Consider the following 17,411-nt stretch of genomic DNA (forward strand, 5'->3'; position numbering starts at 1 on the left):
TCAGTGCATTTGCCAATCTTATAATCGTTGATTTACAAGCACACCTGCCCACACTGTACTGAGAGTTCAGCAGTTTTGACCCAGAAACGTTGTGACTCCCATGTCCCACCCTCCCTGTTCACCCAAACTCACCTCAAGCGACTTTTTTTTGTTGTTATTTCCCCGGAAGAAAAAAGTTCTCAAAGGGAAACGTTTTGCTGATATGGAAGAGAGGGGGAAAAAATTGGCAGCAGCACTGAAAGGCATCAAAATTGATATGGTTAGAAGCTGTTTTGAGCAATGGAAAAAGTATCTTGATGGGTGTATTGCATCAAATGAAGAGTACTTTGAAGATGACTGAAATTTAAACATGTAAGAATACATATACAATTTTTTATAAATAAATTCTGATTTTTGGGGGAGTCTCTCTTGTAATCTTATGGGACTGTCATATACATGTTCCATCATTGACTGAAGTATCATTATATGGTCCCTGATTGTATGTCTAACAGTGCAGTTGCTGGGTCCTATGGTAATTCTATGTTTAACTTTCTGAAGGACCGCCAAACTGTTTTCCATAGCAGCTGAATCATTTTACATTTCCATATTCAATGAACAAGGATTCCAAGTTCTCTGTATCCCTGCCAGTGCTTATTTTTTTTCTTTATTTTAATTATAGCCATCCTAATGGTCTACATATATACATTTAACAGTAGCAGCTCTCGTTCATTTTCCCCAGGAAATAATAATAGAAACTGAAATTTTCCTCTTTGTTTCTGGCAGTGTTTATTCGCATCTTCTTGTATATTACTGTCAAAATGTCTTGTAATAATGAGATGAGCATAGGTAGTAATAAAGTATGTTACATCTGAGCAGTTGAATTTTTCACTTTCCTCGCCTTGGTGGTTTATACCTCTCTGTAACCCTGGACTACTTTTATAACCTCACATCTCTTGCTCTTCTTGGCTTCACTGAATCAGAGCACTTTGTACCTTTCTTAGAGCAAGTGTCATATTCTGCCTTGCTTTGCTTTGGGGCAGTGACAGTACCTTATTCTTGTTTTGTGTTCTAACTTCCACTACCTTTTCATAGATATCTTTTTTGTATTATGTATTTTCTTGTCTATCACCCTTGCCTAACTGTGAGCTCCTTGTGGTGTGGGAACATGACTTATCTTTGTAATCCTACAACCTAGCTGTATCTAAGATTGTTAGTTAAAATTCTTGGATTTTGTTATTTAACAGGGCATGGTGTCTTCTACTTTTTGTATAAACATGCTTGACGTTTTCCTCCCCCGCTCAACTTATTCCAGTTAATTTCATCTCATCATCTTAAGATTCAACTAAAATGTCGCCTCCAGGAAGCTCTCCTGACTTTGGCTTCTTCCTTTCCACTTAAAGTCCCTTTTAAATGTTCCGGTAATACCCTATGTGTATCTGTTTTACACTTTCCACACTGTATGTATATTTTTATGAAGTTGAAACCACAGCCATTACTTGTGCACCCTAACCAGACTCCTTGCCCCATTCCCTCCTTATTTTTCCATAGCGTTTATTTCTATTTTATATCCAACATTTTTTCATTTTTAATATTCATTTTCCCACATTAGGGTATAAGCGCTATTAAGATATGATTTTAATCTTTCTTCTTCACTGCTGTATTTCTAGCATCTAGAACAATGCTTGCCACACATTAGATGCTCAATAAATATTTTTTAAATGAATGAATGACTAGGTCTGAGAATTCCATAAGAGCAAGGACTGTGGCCGTATTCATTTTGATAGCATCTGGAATATTAATGCTCAATAAATATGTATTGAATGTATCATTTATTCTTAAAACAGAATCTTTTTCTACATGGTATTCTTGGTTATCATTTGTTGTTGTTGATACCTAAATAATTATATAAAAATAAAAAATGCACATAAGCAAAAAGGTTTGTCTCATTGAAAACAGATGATTCAGTCATAAGCCTTGTGCATATAGACATAACAATAGTTTTATCAAAAGCTGTTTCTTATAAATAATTATTTGTTTAAGAAATATTGGCTGGGCTTGGTGGCTCAGCCTGTAATCCCAGCACTCTGGGAGACCGAGGCGAGTGGATTTCCTGAGCCTGCGGGTTCGAGACCTGCCCAGACAACTTGGCGAGCCCTCATCTCTACAACAAATCAAAAACTAGCCACGCGCGGTAGTGCATGCCTGTAGTTCTGGCTATTGGAAGGTTAAGGGGGAAGGATTGCCGGAGCCCAACAGGTCGTGGCTGTGGTGACCGGGAGCGACTGAATGAGACTCCAACTCAAAAAAGAGAGAGAGAGAGAGAGAGAAAGAAAGATTCAAAACTCATTTAAGAAAAGAAAAATTTCTACTGATAGAATTTTTTTTTTTTTTTGAGTTGGAGTCTCACTCTGTCGCCCAGACTGGAGTGCAGTGGCCGCTCCTGGCCACCGCAGCCACGACCTGTTGGGCTCCGGTGATCCTTCCACCTCAGCCTTCCAAGTAGCTGGAACTACAGGCACGCTACCACGCCCAGCTAATTTTTTTTGATTTATTGTAGAAATGAGGTCTCGCCAAGTTGCCAGGCGGGTCTCGAACCCGCGGTCTCAGGCAGTCCACTCACCTCAGCCTCCAAAAGCACGGGATTACAGGCTGAGCCACCAAGCCTGGCTACTGATAGAAATTAAGAAACATTTCTGTTGGCTAAGATTTAGAAAACCACTGTATAATTTTTAGATTCATATTCATGTTTCAAAGTAATCATTGCATTGGAGTAGATTAAAAATAAAGCTCGTATAGAGTTTCAGGCGGAATTTGGAGAGATTACATACACAGCAAGTTAGATTAACTTCCCAATTTAATTAGCCAATGATGATAAATGTTATTGGAAACAAAGTCATTTCAAAATAGGTATACTATATTTCATTATTTCCTTGACCCCCAACATTCCTAACTGGGTGGGGAGCTAGGTAGCAGCTGCCTGTGACACTGCATGCAAGTTGGATCATATCAGATCTGAGAAAAGAAAGGGCATCTTGCCCTTTTATATATTCAGGCCCCAGGTCTCCACTGAGAATGAATCTTTTTTGTTCTTTTGATGGAAACACATATTTTCCAGGATTCCAGAAGACTCAGTTCTCTGCAACCAACTTATTTACTCTGACTTAATTTTGTTTTATGATCTGTGTGATTCTGATTTTGGGTCTGAGACTTACAGTAACAAATGCATTTCCATGCATTTAGGTAAATAATCTGGGGCCTGTGACATTGGAAAAAAGATTTTTTTATCTTTTTTAAGTGTCATGGTTTCCTTTAGAGATAGCTAGGTCTCTACTAAAATGTATTATGTAAGTTTTATTTTCTGGCCTCAAAAGGTTGATCTGTTTGGAAACGATTAATGTTATCTCTTAAGTAACAACTAATGTCCTAAGAAAAACTAAATTTATTGGAGTTTGGATTTGAGAAAGATTATTTATAGTTAGGCTGGCCCTTAAAGTCTTCTTAAAGTAAGTGGAGTCAGGTTGGGTGTTGAATAATGATTAGGACTTTCTGAGAGACTTCACTTTTAGAGAGGGAAGAGAATCTTGCATTTTTATCTTGTTGAGGATGTCGTCTTAGCTTTCTCTGCCTCTCGTCCTCCGTCTCCATCTCTTCCCTCATATCTCTCTGCCGTTCTCCTTCCTTCCCTAATATGTTGTGTTTCCTTTCCCATTTAAACATTTAAAAATTATGTTCCTAGGTTATAGATTTCCATTCTCTTTTATGGAGAAATGATAACAGAAATAGGACAAAGGAGAGAAGTGTCCTTCAATAATAATAATAATAATAAAAGTACACAGCTGGGCAGAATTCAAACAGCAGAATTCCGACTCTCTTAAGAGACAGATAAACTTTGGAGACCGATCACTTTGGAGTTGGCATTGAAAAATACATTGAAAGGAAGCCCATTTTAGGAAAAGTGAAACTGAACAAAATTTAAATTGTTATCACTAATTATAATACTCATAGTAGAAAATTTGAAAAATACAGAATAATATATTCACTGTTAACATTTTGATGTTTTTCTATTTGGAGACCTTTTTTTTGGCCAAAGTTGTCCTTACACCTGTAGTAAAACTTCTCATGAGCTACAAAGTTTGATTTGATTATTTTTCAAAAACTTTATTTTGGCTGGGCACAGTGGTTCACGTCTGTAATCCCAGCACTTTGGGAAACTGAGGTAGGGTGATCACTTAAGCCCAGGAGTTCAAGACCAGCCTAGGCAACATAGTGAGATTTCATCTCTACTAGGCATTATGGCTTGTACCTGTAGTTCCAGCTTCTTGGGAGACTGAGGCAACAGGATAGCCTGAGCCCAGGAGGTCAAGGCTGTGGTGAGCCATGGTCATGCCACTGCACTCCTATCTGGTAACAGGGTGAGACCCTGACCAAAAAAACAAACAAACTTTATTTTGTTATAAAAGATATGTAGCTGGGGTAGCAAACTGTGAGGCAGAAATCAAAGGCCTGATACCTTATCATCCGATGTCTCTTTATGAGTCTGATCATGGCTCCAATTGCGAGTTGATCGCTTAGTTAATCTTTATATGTAAGCATTGAATTGGATTCCTTGGTCATAGGAAGATATAGTAGAAAGAGCAATTGGGAGAGAACTGGGTGGAGGGGAATGGAAAGAAGGCTCTCAATTTCAGTCTGAGTTTAATTACCATTTCGCTTAATTTCGGTGGAAGTGTTTCTGTATATTTTTTTACTTTTCTTATTTGTAAAACAAAGAGATGGTTAATTCTTTTTAACAGTCCCTTTCAGTTTTGCCTTTTCCAGAATGTCATATAAATGGAATCATACAGATGTAGCCTCTGAGTCTTGGCTGCTTTCACTTAGCATAGCATGCGCTTGAGATTCATATTCATCTGTGTCATATGTATTTTAGCTCAATTTTATTTCTCCCTCTCCCTGCCTTTTACAAAGTGTTGAAGACGTACCTAATGTGTTTTTGCAGTAAATAGGAAGTAGAGATTATTGCTTTTGGGTAAAGAGGTGGGAAACATGAAAGGAAGTTGCATTTGAGCTGAATGCTGAAATACATTGGAATGCCTGAAACCTGTGCAAAGTTGAGTAGTATGAACAATTCATGAAGAGTGAAAACCTTTGCCTTTTTGATCCGTGACTGCTGGCCATGATGAGAGAAACAGAACTTCCTGGGAGATGAGAACTCTCCAATTTCTGAACTTCTTATAAATCTAACTATTCTCAGCTAGGCCTTTACTGTCACCAGTGTTGTCTTGGATTCACCTCTAATTTTTTCCCTGCCACATATTTCTGTGTATATTTCCAAGTCTTTTTTTAAAATATATTTCGCTGTTTTTGTTTTCTAAAGAAATTACTACCTCACCTCTACAAAAAAATTAAAAATTAGCCAAGTATGGCAGCAGGCGCCTGTAGTTCCAGCTACTCAGGAGGCTGAGGCAGAAGGATCGCCCAGGATGTCTAGGGTGAACACTCCAACCTGGGCAGCAGAGTGAGACTCCTATTCAAAACAACAAACAAAAATCACTCCCTTTTGATTAATGAGAAAATTGTAGTTACCTGATTTGAACCCCACCACCTCCCTCAACACTACACTTTTTCTATTTTTACCCACCTTCTCCTTTTTTTAAATTTTCATTATTCTAATCCTCTACTTCTCACTCATAATTTGATCTCTTCTCATATCCTTCAGATTCCTGCCCATCTTTTAACCCACTGTTGTTCTTACACCTTCTATGTGTTCTTTCTTGTAGACTTTCAGTCTTTTAGTGTGCTCAGGCTCCATCAGCCCAAATCTTTTTCTTCCCCCTGTCCACCCCTCACTGCCAGCACTGCTTGACTTTCCAAAGAAACGAGCCTCACCCACCACCTTGGCTTGATTCCACCTGCTTTGTCCTTTGTTCCTTGCAGTCTGGATGTATACCTAAAATTTTCATTTCACCTGTTTTCATTGCTTACATTATTCTTTTACTATTTTATGTAAAAGTAATGATTGTAAAAACTTGTATGTAAATATGTATGTATTGTTTAAGCAATCTACCATTATGGCCATGAAATGGAATGTCATCATTCCTCAGAGGCCACTGTAGGCCCACTCGATCATATTCCATTCTTCTACCACAAAGGTAATAACCACTATCCTGAATTTAGTGTTAATGTTCGCATTGCTTGGTTTTCAATTTTTTTTTATTATTTAATTTTTGTTACATGGATATATTGTGTAGTAGTGAGGTTTGGGCTTCTATTGAGCCTGTGGTGGTGGTGGTGGGCATAAGGCCTAATGGGGAGTTCCTCAACCATATTTTTTTATGTCTATATATTTATCCACAAATAATACATTACTTAGATTTGCCTGTTTCTGTGATATAAATTGAATCATTCTGTACTGTGTTTATTCTATGGCTGGTTTATTTTGCTTAGCATTATGTTTTTGAGATTCATTCATGTTAGTTCATATGTCTATAATTCATTACCACTGGATATAATTTTCCATTACTTGAATATATCATAATTTTCCTGTATATTAGGGTTATTTCTAGACTTTTGCTATCGCACAAAAGACTGCTATGAACAGTTTTGTACTTATCTCTTGATGAATATATGTAAAAAAGTTTCTAGAGTATTTTCTTACCAGTGTACAAGTTAGTACTGCCATCCAGTTTTTCAAAGCATTTGTACGATGTATATTGCAGATGAGAGTTTCACATTCTTGCCAAAACTTGATATTAACCAACTTTATAATCTTAGCCAATTTAGTGGGTATAAAGTGGTATCTCATTGGGGTTTAATTTGCATTTCTTTAGTTTCCAAGGAGATTGAGCATCGTTACTTGTGTTTATGGGCCATCTGTGTTTCTTTCTTTGTGAAATTACTATAAATATATCTTGCCTATTTTTTTATTGGGTTGATTTTTTCTTACTGATTCATAGGAGCTCTTTGTCTCTTTGTATATTCCAAGTACTAATTCTTTGCTGTTTGTATGGATTGTAAATATTTTCCCATTTTCACTCACTTGATTTAGTCCTTTCATGATCAGAGCTTTTAATTTTAAAACAGTTTAATTTATGTCTTTTCATTTTGGAGGTCTTAAAGAAAGTTCTCCCTTTCCCAAGGTTATAATACTCTTTTCCTATGTTGTCTTCTAAAAATGTTATAGTTTTGCATTTCTTTTTTTTTGAGTTGGAGTCTCACTCTGTTGCCCAGACTGGAGTGCAGTAGCCGCTTCCGGCCACCGCAGCCTCGACCTGCTGGGCTCCGGCATTCCTTCCGCCTCAGCCTTCCAAGTAGCCAGAATTACAGGCATGCGCTACCATGCCCAGCTAATTTTTTGATTTATTGTAGAGTTGAGGTCTTGCCTGCCCAGGTGGGTCTCGAACCTGCGGGCTCAGGCAGTCCACTCACCTCAGCCTCCCAAAGGTGTGGGATTACAGGCTGAGCCACCGAGCCCGGCTTAGTTTTGCATTTCACATTTAGGCATTTAATCCTTCTGAAACTTCCTCTTTTTTTTATTGTATACTGTGATATCTAATATTCTTTTTTTCCAAATGAATACTCAGTTACCCATTTATTGAAAATGCCATCCTTTCCTCATTGACCTGTCATGTTTTATCCTTCCCTTTCTGGACTCTTTGATCTGATCTGTTGTTTATCTCTGCGCTGATACCACACTGTTGCTGTTCTATAATATATGTTGATATCTTGATAATCTAAGTCTCCACACCCCTCCCCCGCTTTTTTTTGAGTTGGAGTCTCACTCTGTCACCCAGACTGGAGTACAGTGGCATGCTCACGGCCACCACAGCCTCAACCTGCTGAGCTCAGGCGATCTTTCCACTTCAACCTTCCAAGTAGCTGGAGCTACAGGCATGTGCCACCATGCCCAGCTAATTTTTTGATTTACTGTAGAGATGAGGTCTTGCCATGTTGCCCAGCCTGGTCTCTAACCTGTGGGCTCAGACAGTCCTCTCTCCTCGCCCTCCCAAAGTGCTGGGATTACAGGTGTGAGCCATGATGCCTGACCAGTCTCTCCACTTTTTTTTCCTTTTTTAAATTTTTAATGTTAAATATGTGGGGTACAATTCGGGGTTAGGCATACAAATGTTCATTATGCAGGTACCCTTGTTGATGAGCTGTGCTCTCCCCCTTCCCTGGCAGTTTCCCACTACTGCCAATCCCGCCCCCACCCTCCCCTGGCAGTTTCCTACTACTGCCAATCCCATTCTTACAGTATTACGATAGTTGTTCAAGGTCCACTTATGAGTGAGAACAGTATTACAATAGTTGTTCAAGGTCCACTTATGAGAACTAAAATTTTTTGAGCCGGGCTCGGTGGCTCAGCCTGTAATCCCACGCCTTGGGAGGTTGAGCTGAGTGGATTGCCTGAGCCCACGGGTTCGAGACCCACCTGGGCAACTTGGCGAGACCTCACCTCTACTAGCCGGGCGTGATAGCGCACGCCTGTAGTTCCAGCTACTCAGAAGGATGAGGCGGAAAGATCGCCGGAGCCCAGCAGGGCGAGGCTGCGGTGGCCGAGAGCGGCCACTGCACTCCAGTCTGGGCGACTGAGTGAGACTCTAACTAAAAAAAAAATAAAAAAATGTTTTTTGGAGAGACAGGGTCTTACTATGTTATCTAGGCAGATCTCGAATTCCTGGCCTCAAGTGATCCTCCTGCCTTGACCTCCCAAAGCACGGAGACTATGGGTGTATACCACTGCATCCAGCTATATTTTTGTTTTTAAATAAAATTTCATAATTTTGTGTTTGCTAAATTTTGTTATATTTATTTCCAAGACTTTATATGTTTTAAGTGTTATAAATAAAATTTTAAAAAAATTTTCATTTGGCATATGTAAAGACAGTTTTTAAGTAGATTTTGTGTGCTTCAGCCTTATTAAACTTTATTATTTTTATAATAAATCATTAGATTCCTTAGGATAGCCTATAAAAACAATCAAATCATCTGAGAAGATGGTTTTGTTTCTTTTTTTTCCAATTCAGATGTTTTCTTTTCTTGTTTTGCTGAATAGGCTTCTAGCATAGTAGAAGTAATGGTACTTGGCACCCTTATCTTGTTCTTCATGGTAAAGGAAGTGCTTTTAATGTTTTATTTTTAACTATGATGTTTATTTATTTTTTAAGAGTACTCTTTATTAAGGAAGCTTCTGATGCCTAGAATTTTTATTGACAGTGAATATTGAATTTATCTAAGGGTTTTTATGCATCCTTTGAAATTATTGTATGATTTTTTTTTCCCCTTTTAGTGAATTTGGTGAATCCTGTTAATTGACTTTTTATACACCCAGTTAACCTTGTATTCCTGGGATAAATTCACCTTATTCATAATATTTTATTTTACTGGATTGCGTTTGCTGTTATTACTTAGGATTTTTCCATATCTGTTTATAAATTAGACTAGCTTTTTCTTTTTGATACTTTTCTTTGTCAAGTTATAGTCTCAGGGTTATGCTGGCCTCATAAAATGAATTCTGAAGCGTTTCTTGGTTTTGTTGTTGTTCCCTGAAAAAGTTTGTAAAAGATTGGAATTACTTGTTCCATGAATTTTGGAAACACTCTTGGGTAAAATTGTCAGGGCTTTGTATTCTCTTGTGGGGAAGATTTTTACCTTCTAATTCAGTTTCCTTAAATGCTATGGGACTCTGGGTTTTTTATCATTTTTGAGTCAGTCTGGATTAGTTATATTTTCCAGAATTATTCATTTATAAGCTTTAATTTTATTGACATGAAGTGGTTTGCAATATCCTCTTAATCTTTTTCTTATCTGCAGCATTTTTTATTATGCCTTTTTTGTTATACTTGAGTTGTTTATTTGCTCCTTCTATCTTATTTTCTTGTTCCATCTTACCATAAGTTGATAAGTTACATGATTCTTTTGAAAGAACCAAGTTGGCCATTTAGCAGTATGAAACCACCCCCATCTTTGTAGCTTTCTCTTCCCTGGCTCCTGAAACACACTAATTTTGTGGGTTCTCCCTCCCCCCTCCGCCCCAAGTTCCTGCTATTTCTCTAACTGCTGCTTCTGTCTCTCTGTCTTTACATCTCCTAAGCAGGCTCTCTTATTCTCCCAGGCACTCAAAAACAAAAGGCTCTCAATATCCCTGTCTTCTCATACCTGTCTTATACTCATATTAATTGGGGTATGTGTGTGTCTCTGTCCCCCTTTCCTGTTCTTTTAGCCCACTTTAGGTCTTCATATTTTACAAGAATGATTTCTATGTAGTATCTACTGTTTTCTACCCCTTGCCTCCCAATGGAGCACCTTGTTCAAAGAAGCTAGCTCCCCGCCTTTGTATCATAAATCTCTGTGTTTATCTGAGTTGTTGTCTAAGAGTGCTCTTTTCACCTTACTACCTTTAAATATTGTTTTGTATTCTTTTACAAGATGATCAATCAGCTGCAGCCACAAAAGGATACAAAAAAAGCTCGGGAAAATGAAGTTTATAATATTCACTGGTTTTAGAGACACAGTACACCATGCAAGGCCATGAAGGAAAGATACCAGAGTGATCAGGAAGCAAAAGACAGGAGTGAAGGGAAGATTGAGGCCACTGCCTTTATTGGAGTTTCTGTGGGAAGGTTTAGGCCATTACTTTTTATAGTGGCACAATCATAGCTCATTGCGACTTCAAACTCCTGGGGTCAAGCAATCCTCCCACTTCAGTCTCCTGAGAAGCTAGGATTACATGGGCAAGTCACAGCGCCCAGCTCTAGGCTACTACGTTTATTGGAAAGGCAAGGCAGTGCAAGGTAAGCATTTTAGGATTGGCTAGTTTGAATAATTTAGGGTAACTCTGGGCTATAGGAGTGGTCTCTAGTTGCTCAGTACTTGGCTCCGGGATGATTTACGGCAGAAGAATATTGCCTCCAGAGTCTGACTGAGGAGATATGGCTCTGGATTGGTTAGTTTGCTTACCAAAGACATGCTGCTAGCTAGGCCCTTTGCTGTCCCTTAAGAATTAACCAAGCCTGGGAGGGGTGGTCTCACTACAGACAGAAAGGTTATTTAAGACAGTGGTCCCTAACTTTCTTGGCATCAGGAACTGGTCTCATGGAACACAGTTTTTCCTCAGACCGGGAAAGTGGGGAGGGGATCATCAGGCATTAGATTCTCATAAGGATCAGGCAACCTAGATCCCTCATAGGCGTAGTTCACAATAGAGTTCGCTCCTATGATAATCTAATGCTGCCACTGATCTGAAAGAAGTCGGAGCTACGCTCACCTGCCACTCACCTCCTGTTGTGCAGCCCTATTCCTAACAGGCCACAGATGTGTGCCAATCTGGTCCAGGGCCCAGGGTCTGGGGTCCCCTGCTTTAAAATGTCAAAATATCATAATATATAAAAAAAACTTTAAAACATTTACATATAGATACCATGCCTTCATCTTAGCCTCCCTTAAGAGACAGAGCCTGGGCATTTAAATAGCATTACAAATAGACCATTATGCCAGGGATACCATAAATCAACCAATCTCATGTTATTTAGTGGAGATTTCTTAGCATTTTCATGGGAACTTGAAAGTGGAACCAGTGTATGGAATTTTCATGAACTCCATGAGAGTGAGATATTTTGTTCTGAAAGACTTTTTTTTTCTCCCCTCCAGTTTAACTGAGGTATGATTGACAGGTAATCCAATGGTGCACAGTATTTTGTTTTCATGCTAGTTTTTAATTACTTGACACTAGCGTGCACTCTTAATTTTGTTAACTGCATATGGCTGGGTAGTTCTTTAGTTTTCTATTGTAGGAGACTTTAGAAGTTTTATGGAAGATAAATTTTTATGTATTTCTTTTATAATTATCTCATGGAAACAAATGCCCCGTCTGGGTCACATGGTATACCAAATTATTCTTCTTTAAATGATCCATTGGTCAGAAATTGAGGTATATAACGGCAGAAGCTAGCACTCTTTAAGAAATACTGCTTGAAGGCTTTCACCTGTGCTGTCCTAATAGGACAGTCTGGGTGTGCATGTACACACTGGTGCGGAAGGGAAGATGGGTGTGCAAGCGACAGGGAGTGTAAGTGTAGGACCATATCTGTGTGTTTAGACAGTTCTTGCAGATTCCGGTGGTCTGTTATATTTTATTCAATACCAAGTATTCTGGCTGTTTCTAAATAAAAATTAGCTGTAGTAATTTTAAAATAATGTATTATATCCCTTGGAAAATAGTTCTGGGGATTAGGGTAGCATGTCTTTCCATAATTAGCCCCATTCCAATCAAATCACAGCATAAGTGCTTAAAAAGCACTGGCATAACATTTCAAAAAATATAATTATGGCAGAGGCCTTGCTAATGAGATATATGCAGTAGTCTGTACTTTGGGGTTAAAGAAATCAGTACAACTATTTTGTTTTCCTTATGCTTATCATGAAACATTTGCTTTTGCCATCAGATTGTTATTCATTAAAGTGTTTAAAAGTTGATAGTAAATCCTTCTTGCTTTTGGCAGAATTACCAATAAATTTCTTTTGTCCAAACCAGATGTTGAGTAGGATGAGTGTAGAAGAGAGCCTTGGTGTCTCTGGAACTCTCTCTCTGCCATTCTCTACAGCAGTGATCCTGATCTCGTTCTTAAATCCATCTTAAATTGCATGCCTCCTCCTACCCCAGTTGCTCCAGTCACTGCATTCACATCTGAATTCTCCCACACTAGCTTATGATTGTAATTTATTATTTATATTTTTGTTTCTGTTTCTTAAACTTTATTGGTGTTTGTGTACTTGTTCCACAGTCCTACCTTTAGAAGAGAAACCATTTTACTGTATTTCCTTTCTTTTGAATTCTTTCTTTTCCTTGGAAGTACTTAGGAAAGTGCTTATAGAAAATAGGTGCCTGGTGAATGTTGGTAACTGAAATTTAGTGTTTTATTTCACTGGTGTTTATGTCTTTTAATAGTTACAATTATTTTACTTGGTTTTTAGGCACACAAACCAATGGTCTGGACTTTCAGAAGCAGCCTGTGCCTGTCGGAGGAGCAATTTCAACAGCCCAGGCCCAGGCTTTTCTTGGACATCTCCATCAGGTAGGATGTTCTGCTCAACCATAAATGAAAGTAAAAGGTGGAAGAATAAAATGCTAGGACCTGGGGAAGTTAATTCAGAAAGTGAGACTTTTAAAAGTATTTAAAGCCTAGAGATTATTACGTCTAATTGTATCATTCTGAATGGTTATTGTGGCATCCTGTACTTTAGCTGACTGCATGTCATTGACTCCACAGCTTTGTGGAAAAAGGAATTCCTTGTTATTAATGGGATGCATATAACAACTGAGTTACTGTTTTTATGAGCGTGATTCTGTGGTGGCTAACTGAAGGTAGTAAATTATCAGTCACCCAAAATGCTGTGGCTACTGTTGCCTGAGACCTGCTATATGAGGTCAAAATGCTTCTCTCTCCTCTAAAACAGTTCCAGACCATGTTGATTTGGGCAACTCAGAGCATTTTTGCTTGAGCATGAACCCTCTGTTTGAGGTTCAAAAAGGTCTGCCTCAACTTTATTACCCTTATGTCATATGATTGTTTTCCTGGGTCCAAAACAGGCCTTGGGTTCTATTCATTCATGTTTTAGCTATAATGTTGAGGGAAAGGGAATTTAAAAAACAATCATTGACTACCTAGTAGTTTTAGGATATGGGAGCTGGTCAAAAATGGAAAACAGTGAAAACAGTTGGGAGATGGATTATCAGGGTGTCTCAGCCTCTTGATTTATGTTATCAGTTATGTTATCAGAGCAGTTCTTTGCTCTTGATGATCTGTAGCTTGGTTAAAGCCTAGAACTAGTTTAACTTTCAAAATGTGTTAGTTACAGTATTGGTAATAATGGTGCTAGTCATGGTACCTCATAGTAATGCTGGTGGTGATTTAGTGGACTCATGGACATAAAACCTCCCAGGTTACAGATTAACATAGTAAGTTACTGTGAACTGATATACATCTTACTATTCAAGTCTTTTCATTAAAATGTCACCAAAATGATAAAAGAAGCTTCTCTACTTGAAAACAGGTGAAATTCTAGAAAGCTATTCTTAAGTCCATTTATTTGTTCACAGACTGAAACTGCTATCATGTAGGCCGCAATTAGCATCTTCTGTTAGAGTGAGGCCTAGTGGACACACTTTTGCTTAGACAAATAGTCTGTTTACGTCTTTGAAATGGAAAAGCTTCTATATACAGCTTTTAGATAAAATTTTAAGATGAATTAATATCTAAAATGAATTTAAGATTATGTTTTATATGTATTCTAGAAAAACAAAAATGTTTTCTTGTTGATTCTCCTCTAAGAACATTTTAAGCCTTCAGTAAGTTTTCTGGTTTTTTTGCGGAGTTTAGTCAATTATGTGGCACATAGTATCTTTATCTCACTTAAATATGGGATGGTTCAAATGTGCAAAAAATTCCCAGAAGATATGTGGATGATGTGGTTTTCTCCCCACTGAGTTTGAATTTCAAGATGATTGCAACTCTCCTTGCATCAACTTCAAGGCCTCCAAGTTCTAGCCGCTATTTACCAAGATCATAGACCCTTCAATGCCACCCAAACCAAAGAACTGGTGTTGAGTTCCCACTCGGTACATTATGTCAGAAGGCATATAATACTGTCTTGTCCCATTATTGTGCTAGTAAGTTGGATCATTTGATTAAGGTAGTGTTTACCAGGTTAGTCTACTGTAAAGATATCTCCCCCCCCCGTAATTAATAATCTGTGAGACGATACTTTAAAGACTGTAACAAGTATCCTTCATCTCGGCAAACTTTACCCTGGAATGTGATAATTTAAATAAAATTGCATAAAAACTTTACCTCTTTCAAATCTTTGTTTCTGAAATTCTTTTTTCTGGTTTTTTGGTAACATCTTAGCCCTTAGGTCTTAAACATAGAATTTCTTCAAATAGACCTCTCCTGGTTATGATGTATCTAAAATGTGTTCTCCATAAATCTCTGGGTTTTGTTTCTTTGTTTGAGCGTTCTTATCTGCTAACAGGACTTTCAGTTTCAATTAAAGGGCATAGCAATCGTTCCATTTTAGCCCTTAACTCTCTACCAAGCTCCATACCAACATTTATATTGAACATCAGTACATCTTGATGCTGTGTGATATATCCAAAATGGGACTCATTATCTTCTCGGTCCCTATTAGTGACACTACTATTTTCCAGTATCCCAGATTTGAACCCTGGGACAATTCATGACTCTCTTTTCTGCATCTATAGCAAGTCAGTTGCCAGGTTCCTTGTGTAGTATCTTGCAGTGCATTTCAAGTTTTGCTTCCTAATTTTATTCCCACTGCTACCACTCCTAGTTGAGGTTTCTGTTTTTTCTAGCCTAGTATATGTCCTCTTTCTCCCTTCTCAACCTTTCTTTGTTTGAGTACAAGCCATTTATTTTATAGTGTTTCTTAATTTGGGTTTGTCTGATTTTAAATCATGATTAGATTCAGGTTATATACTTTTGTTAGGAATACGGCATAAGCAATGCTGTATTCTTTTCAGTGTGTCATAGGCATGTCTCATTCCTGGTGACTGCATTTATTTGATCACTTGTCAGCCAAATTTCTCCACTATAAAGTTACTATTTGACCCTTTGGAATTAATAAGTATCTGTGAAGAGAGGTAGTAGAGAATATGTAAATATCTTGTTACTTCTAAGATTTCACCCTTAGTCATCCACTGATGACTGTTGCCTAAATCAGTTATTATCATAGTTGTCAAATGGTAGTTTCCTGATTCCATGTGTATTCTTTATTTTACCATAACTATGACTGAAAATTCTGAATGTATGAAATGTATTAAGTATTATGACAGACTTTTATGTGTGGATTATAGTACAGAGTTCTTTATTTCAACTAGAAGATCTAAGTTATGACTGTAAATGTTTTTAGCACTTGACTGTGTAGTATGTGTATATAGAAGATTTCTACTCTGGTCTGTGTATGAATATTTTGAAATATTCAGAACAAGTAGATAGCTCTGATTGTTTTTAATGATAAAATAATGTATTTAGGTAGCTTGTTCTTGTATGTTCTTTAACACAATTTGGAGATGAACTACATTTTTAGAATCTAAGCATCATATGAATACAAACAGAATGTTATATAAAGGACATCCACTGCAAGTGTGGCCTGCCAGCAAATGCTTATTTAGGGTCAGAAAACAGCTTCAGAGAAAATTGACAGTGTTTTTCAGTGAGGCTGGTGGGAGGTAGAGGCACTGTGAGCTTATCCATAAAGTTTTAACCCCATAAGAAAAACTTATTTGTATTCTCAGTTTTAGCTCAGTGACTCACCCTTAGTAGAGACGTAGTAGAGACTCTTGAAATATTTGTTGATGACAACCTCTAGTGATGCATGTCAACAATATTAGACTAGAACTTCCCCTGATTACTTTACTTGTAGGTCCAGCTCGCTGGAACAAGTTTACAGGCTGCTGCTCAGTCTTTAAATGTACAGGTAAGCTGAGATTTGGGATTATGGGTCAATCTTCTATTTGTTTTTTCCATATTTTTCTAATTTTCTATAATGAGCACATAATTTTATAATAGGTAATTCTTAGAAGTACTGTCTTTTTAAAATTAATGAATATTGTAAAGATCTGAATAATGATAATTATTGCCATTAATGAAAATAAATTGTATATTTTGCTACTGTGCATGAACCAAAGGTGGGCAGGAAAAGTCTACTTTCAAAGTTTTATATGAAAGTTCAGTAAAAATGTTTCTAAGTTATACAGCTATAACAGATACGTAAACACAAAGCCTGATGAGTTCTTTAAATGTCCTTCATTTCCAAAGGTTTTTTTATGTATTAGGGAAACATTATAGTGCAGAGAGGAAAGAATACTGGGCTGACAGACACAAGGGTCTTAGGTTTGAATTCTCATTCTGTTACTGACTAGCTGCATGACCGTTGGCAAGTCGCTTAACCTCCTAGGAGTCCATTTTTTCTTATCTGCATTTAAGTGGGGACATTTATAAGATTGCCAGGGTTCCTCTCTGCTCTAAAATGTTATGCTTCTAAGAAATTGTGATTAAACCTGTTTACAGACATTGGTGGGTAAACAGTTAAAATTATAAAACAAAACTTTAATCTGACTACTTAATTTCTGTGAGCCATATGGCAAAACATACTAAGTTCAAGTATTGGGCATTACTCCATAACATTTCACTCAACCTGCTGCTTCCTTTCATTATAGTGCTTAGGTAACTGCCGGTCAAGAGGGAAGACTGTATTTGGGAAGATTAATTTCAGTGTTGCTAGTGACTAAAGACCTTGGGTTGAGCATTCCTTGAATCCCATTGGAACATGGACCTAGTAACACATGGGAACAAGAAGAGAAAAGAGAAAGAGATAAAGTGACCTTCCTTTCTGAGGGAGAGGTGGCGGAAAATTGC

The 17,411-nt window shown here is 37.7% G+C and overlaps 1 protein-coding gene across 5 annotated transcripts in view; it reads left to right on the forward strand.

Annotated features, from left to right (window-relative positions):
• The window catches only part of POU2F1 (POU class 2 homeobox 1), a 188,874-nt gene that overhangs the window by 113,217 nt on the left and 58,246 nt on the right, over window positions 1-17,411 (forward strand). For all 5 annotated transcript variants that reach the window (XM_008051452.2, XM_008051451.2, XM_021709324.1 and 2 more), the window contains 2 exons: window positions 12,949-13,049; window positions 16,417-16,470. In XM_008051452.2, the coding sequence (XP_008049643.2) occupies window positions 12,949-13,049; window positions 16,417-16,470 (155 nt within the window). The remainder of the gene's footprint in view (window positions 1-12,948; window positions 13,050-16,416; window positions 16,471-17,411) is intronic.

Source organism: Carlito syrichta, unplaced genomic scaffold, assembly GCF_000164805.1.
Source record: "Carlito syrichta isolate Samal-C Ts95f unplaced genomic scaffold, Tarsius_syrichta-2.0.1 Scaffold173424, whole genome shotgun sequence".
Taxonomy (NCBI): Eukaryota; Metazoa; Chordata; class Mammalia; order Primates; family Tarsiidae; genus Carlito; species Carlito syrichta.